Here is a 6,455-nt window from a genome sequence, read left to right as displayed (position 1 = left end):
TGTGTAAATAGGATGGATGACACATTGATCATCGATTTTAGCTAAATAATAGTAGATAAACTGGAATTATTCTTCCGATATTTATCTTTTGACATACAGTTTTGATTCTATCACTATTTAAAAAGCATTTGACCTAAATACTTGAATTATTTTTTACCACTAATAAAACCAACTGCAAAAACATTATTATCCTGTTATTAATACTTTTCATGTTATTAATGTGCAGATAGGGCTACATTGTTTTTTTAATTGGGGGTGGTTGGGAGGCAGTAGGTATATAGTGCGTATGACGGTAAACTAATTTGTGAAATTGTAATTTTTATTTTAATTATGTCAAACGCGTTTTATTTACATGCACTTTCTTGGATGACAATTTCAGACTATTTTAAAGGTAAAGGTTCCTCGGTTCTTTCATCTCTGTGCTAGGTTCGAGAATACTGACAAATAATGATAGAGACATCAGCAGATATAACAGTTTAATGAAAGTCATTAAGAGGTGTGACAGTTTGAAAATAACACCAATACAAAACAATGAACTAATTGTAATCAAAATAAAACATTTTAAATAAACGTTTCTACAAAATTGAAAACCAGACAATGTGCTTTAATCAAAGATTCTTTTCAAGAAATTTCTGTTCGTAGTTCCATCGTATTTACGTGAAGGTATAATAGTTAAATGAAAATCATTAGGTGCAACAATTTGAAAATAACACTGCTGCAAAACAATGAGCTGATTGCAGTTGAAATAAAACCTTTTAAAATAAAAAAGTTTCTAAAACATTAAAACCAGAAACAAATACCACAATCAAAGATTGTTTTCAAGAACCTATTATATACGACGTTTCTTTCAGTAGTTCCATCTTATTTATGTAAACCCAGCCAGTTTTCAAAATCAGATTTGTGAATAGAACATACAGCGATAATGATGATCCCACACTGAAACCCAGTATGTTGGTGGACATCAGCTAAACCAGCTATTTACACCGATACACCAGTAATGCATACATTACCACATTATGTGGAGTCAGCTAACCAATGTATATACATTGATAACGAAATAGTCACATTAACGCACACTCTGTGACGTCAGCTAAGCAATGTACATACACTGATGGCAAATGTCCACACTAACACACACTCTGTGACGTCAGCTAATCAATATATATACACACTGATGGCAAATATCCACATAACACACACGATGTGACGTTAGCTAACCAATGTATATACACTGATGACAAATGTTCACATTAACACACTCTCTGTGACGTCCGCTAACCAATATATACAAACTGATGGCAAATGTCCACATTAACATACACTGTGATGTCAGCTAACCAATGCATATACATTGATAGCAAATGTCCACATTGACACACATTCTGTGACGTCAGCTAACCAATATATATACACTGATAACGAAATAGTCACATTAACACACACTTTGTGACGTCAGCTAACCAATGTGTGTTAAGAGTCAATGTCCAAAATCAGTCAATTTAAGATGAACGTATGTATGAGTTTAAATAATTAGTTATGGCAGACAACACGTTTAATTCCACGGAATTCGTATTCTTATAACAAATATTTGTATTAGATGTTTAAAGTTATGATAAAATATACATATAGCTTTCATGAATACAATTTCTAGTCAATTGTCAAATAAAGGGTATGCTTTTCCATTCAACATGACTGGAAATGTTAGGCAATTTGTAAACTGCCTCATTGAATCAGCCACTTTATAAATTGCATCAGTTAAAACGTGTACTTCCATTGACACGATGTTTGGTGCTAGTCCACAATGACCGGATATCTTTCGATATGCCTCGTAGGTTGCGAGGCAGGTTGAAACCATCACTTCAGTTATTTTGCTCCAAACGATTATTAATCGTGCTAATATAGCACACATCACGTAACTTCAGATTAGGTCGTCTGCTGGATTACAACAGGTCTCTAATTTCGATCAGCTATACCAACAGATACTGTCCTCACTATCACATTGGCTGCGGCTTGATGGTGAAGTCCAAAATCTCAAGTATGTTTAATATTCAACAGATCACCTATAGTTTAATTCCCTACCTTTCATCTGCCATTTATCCACTTCAGTCTCTTGATATGTGTAATTCTGGCCATTTGAATAGGTTGTGTTTGTTATTATGACGCCCCATCTTCGGTGTTGTTGCATAATGCATTAATATTGCGTCCCGGCTTGTATATGCAAATGTGCATTAGTACAATATATTAAATAATGGGTGGGCAAGACTGAGGTTTCAATAATACCAAGTGTCTACACTGATATATTAACTATGACCCAATGTAATTAAATCAAATGCACTGTCTATTGCTTGGTGTTATCTGAACTAAGCGCAATAATATAGTATCTATAGCTAAACCAAATGCACTGATATAGAAAATAATACACGAGTACTCATTGGAGACGATTTATCTTGCGAGTGGTTGCCAAATGTATTTAACAAGTGAAAGCGAGTTAGATACGGTTGGAAAACTTATAAGATAAATCGTCTCCAACGGGCATGAGTGTATTATTATATTTATTAAACACCCTGAAAAAGTAGTTTTATTATAGTTTAATGAACAAACACTGAACAAAAGACGAGCCAATTTCACAAAACATCGCAAATTTACGTCTGTGAGTAGCAGTTATACTGGCGAAATGTTTGGCATCTACATCACACAGAAAATTACATAATTTCTGAATATGGAGCATTTTAAGGACAAAACAATATAAAATATGTGTAATTCAAACTATGAACAAATATACAATTAATAATACGAATTGTGGTTTAGTCGTAGATTTACGTTTATGTGAAAAACTAGGCTTACGATGTTTTGTGAAATTGAGCCTTGAACATTAAGTTGAAAGTGTACAAGTTAATGACATCATAGATTCATATGACATACTAAAATTATATCATACATTTATGATTACTAAAGACACTTGGGTCATGACCTCGGAACCGCTAACACAAACCTTGGAAGCGATCTCCAAGATATATTTGAGACAAAATTGATGTACAATGGGCCATCTCACATACAAGTGTGTAAGAAATGTCTATGACATGGTGTTAACTAAACCAATTGTCCACAATGATACATTTTATATGACATGATGTTTTTATGTTACATAAACCAAGTGCACACATTGCTTTATTGTCGGTAGTTCCGTGTTAACTTAATCAAGTGCACACACTGATACATTGTCTATGGTTCTGTCGATTAACCCATGTAACCACATTGTCTGTGGTTTGATATTAACTAAAACAAGTACCCAGAATAATATATTGTCTATGACTTTGTGTTAACGTAGTCATAGTGCACATATTGATACATAAATTAGTTATGGTTCTGCCATTGCCTATGGCTTGATGTTAACTAAACAAAGGACTCACAAATATACACCGTCTAGAATTTAATGTTAATGAAACCACGAACCCACATTGATATACTCTTTGACTTGATGTCAACTAAAACAGGTGGATTGGTGTTAAATTAACCAAATGTCCACAGTAATATACCGTCTATAACTTGATATAAACTAAACAAAAATGTACTATGGCTTGAGTTTAACCAAACCAAATGCCACAATGATATATTGTCTATGACTTGATGTAACTAAACCATGTGACATCATGTGCGTATAAATCAAACAAATGTTTAAGAGGAGTTCTTGAAAAGACATACAATCAAATCACATTTCACAAAGACAACAAAGTGTTTGCCAAGGTGTGCTTCACGCCGGCCGGCCGGCCTGCCACCAAGAGCACTAGAAATGGTCCTCAATGAACAAGTTAACAAAATTTGCAAACAAATAACAAGCTTAAGGCATACTCATCAATATAATTGCCATTTAGTGAAACCTTTTAATACTGGAATTTAAGAAATATTTGGAAATTGTATTTTTAACATGTGTGTGTGTGCGCGCGCGCGAGCTTGCGTGCGTGCGTGTGTATTTTAATATCCACTTCTTCATATGTGTATGTAGATATAACTTACATATTGTGATTCAGTTTCAATTAAGTTTCAAAATGTATTTGTAATAAATAATATTTATGCTTTTCTTTTTCAGATTAATTCATAACATGTACTGTTTTTCTGTGTTGTAAAGGTACCCTAATTCCACTGTTTCATTCGTCATTAAAATCTCTTAAATTCCAATTTATGTTTAAAGTTCAGTAAACGGGACAACTATGTTTTTCCAATATCACAAGGTCGACAGTCACATAAAAGTGACTCTTTTGCTTGAGCAAATGCTGGCAAGGACATCAACTGGCGATTCGTTGACCGATTGAAGAGAGGGCGAGGAGGAAGACCCCGCCTTTACCTCACTGCCATTGCCTGTACTTAGAGAGGGCGTGGACGCGCCTGCTTTGAACCTGTCGCTGACTGTGCTTTCACTGCCGGTTGCATGGTTACCATTACGTGATAATGAATCACTGAGTTCTGAATACTGGTCGAATGACTCGCCCAAACCCTCATCCTTTTTGTGTGATCCACTGCTTTCCGTCGAGTTAGGCCTATCCACCGCTGACTGTGCTATCTCGTTCACTAAACGAGGTCTCTCCTCCCAGACCTGAAATTCGCTGGTGTTGGGATCGGCCTTGGTTTCCTGATGCGATGATGCGTTTCGCGCAGCATCAGCTGGCTTCAGCAACAGTTCAGCTAGGTCAGGTTTTGTGGATTCCCTTCGTTTTTTCTCCAGGTCTTCCGTCTTAATGGATTCTCTTCGTTTTCTATCAAATTCTTCTGCAAGGTCGGCGGCCTTCATGGACTCTCTCCTCTTACGTTCCATTTCCTCGGGAATTGATTCTCTAATAATGGCCGTGTTATTGGTGACTTCCACTCGAGGTACGGTGGATGCAATGAAGGCCCTGTCCACACTCAGTGTGTCCATCTTTAGGGAACTCGACTTCCAGGGTTTGTTTCCCTGTGTGGTCGACAACTCATGCAGGGGTTCCATAGATAAAGATCTCTTGATCCGATCCAGAGACATAAGACTCCGCTTTCGGGATAGTCTGCGATCTGAATTTTCAAAGAATAAAGTCACAAGAGTTAGTCCATAACATTTCGTAAAACATTTTGTTTTACTTGATAATTCTAACAAATTAAGTGGCAATGATTATGTTTTGGTCTATAAGATCATTAAGACAGTGAGCAGACATTTAAAAAAAACTATATTTATTATAGTTACACTGACAAAATATACTGGGGCCCTATTTTCGAAGCCATCTTAGCGCTACGAAATCGTAAAACCGTCGTAGGTTGTGACGTCACTACATCGCACGCCATAGTGACGTCATAGCTTACGATGATTTCACGATTTCGTAGGCTAAGATAGCTTCGAAAATATGGGCCCTGGTTAGTAGTACTAGATTGCTGGCATACACAGTGCACATTTACAAATATTTTACAAATAATAGGCCATCATCAACATGGAATTAAACACAAACAAAGGTTCATGCAATTATTAATGAATACAAAACAGACGCATGCAATTATCAGTGAATGCAAAAAGACATAGCTGTATCATTGCTGGCTGGTCTACAAACAGATGCCAACTATGACTTAATAAAATAGCCATGTTTCAGATATAAACAATACACAGAAATTCAATAATAAAAAAGTGGTGTTTTTAATGATTCATGCCATTAGCAGACCTTTATCAAAACAGATCGATTAACCCCGTCTTGTACAAATGTGCACCTATTTTAAAAATCACCCAAAAGTAAATAACGAAGAGGTAATAATCATGGTAATGAAGTTTTTAAATTTCAAGAATTATCATGCACAACTAAAACCAGATACTGACAATTGCTAAGTCATCACTTGTTCCATTTATAACAGGACTGTCACTATATTCAGAACTACGGAACACTTCATCGTTTGTCTCTCGTGTAAAGGACAATCACTCTGAACTACATGCACATAAAACAACTCTTTATTCACTTATCAGTAAGAGGGCATGCTTTAAAATAGTATGGGTTTCCAGGGCCGTAGCTAGCGGGGGGGGGGGGGGGGGGGGGGGGGGGGGGGGGGGGGGGGGGGGGGACAAGGGAAAAAATCCGGAAAGCATTATAGAAACTTAAAGAAAATTCTCTTCTTAACTGTTTAAGGAGTTTTAGACTATTAACTACTCAGTTGCACCCCCCCCCCCCCAACAAAAAATCCTAGCTACGGCCCTGGTTTCATGCTGCCACAAAACTTCTGCATTAACATATTATGTCCAAAACAAAGTTGATTAGAAATCAAAAGTCACAGTACATCTACGCTTGTAGCTCTGTACAGAATACATGAGTATCACTGTGTCAAACTTTGAATTGCCTCCCAGCTATAAAAGGAACATTGAATACGGCCGTGCCTTCCAGTAGTCCGCTAAAGTGTTTCATAAATTTATGCAATTTGATCTCACTGATATTAATATACTGGCGACTTATGTG

The 6,455-nt window shown here is 36.4% G+C and overlaps 1 protein-coding gene across 1 annotated transcript in view; it reads right to left on the bottom strand.

Moving 5' to 3' along the window:
• Positions 1-463: 463 nt before the first annotated feature.
• Positions 464-6,455, bottom strand: part of LOC121374204 (short transient receptor potential channel 4-like) — a 69,586-nt gene continuing 63,594 nt past the window's right edge. The window contains exon 11 of the mRNA XM_041501190.1: positions 464-5,040. Coding sequence (XP_041357124.1) covers positions 4,238-5,040 — 803 coding nt within the window. The 3' untranslated portion in view covers positions 464-4,237. The remainder of the gene's footprint in view (positions 5,041-6,455) is intronic.

Source organism: Gigantopelta aegis, chromosome 6 (genome assembly GCF_016097555.1).
Source record: "Gigantopelta aegis isolate Gae_Host chromosome 6, Gae_host_genome, whole genome shotgun sequence".
Lineage (NCBI taxonomy): Eukaryota > Metazoa > Mollusca > Gastropoda > Neomphalida > Peltospiridae > Gigantopelta > Gigantopelta aegis.
The sequence above is the reverse complement of the archived record's forward strand: the minus strand, read 5'-3'. Positions and strand labels throughout refer to the sequence as shown.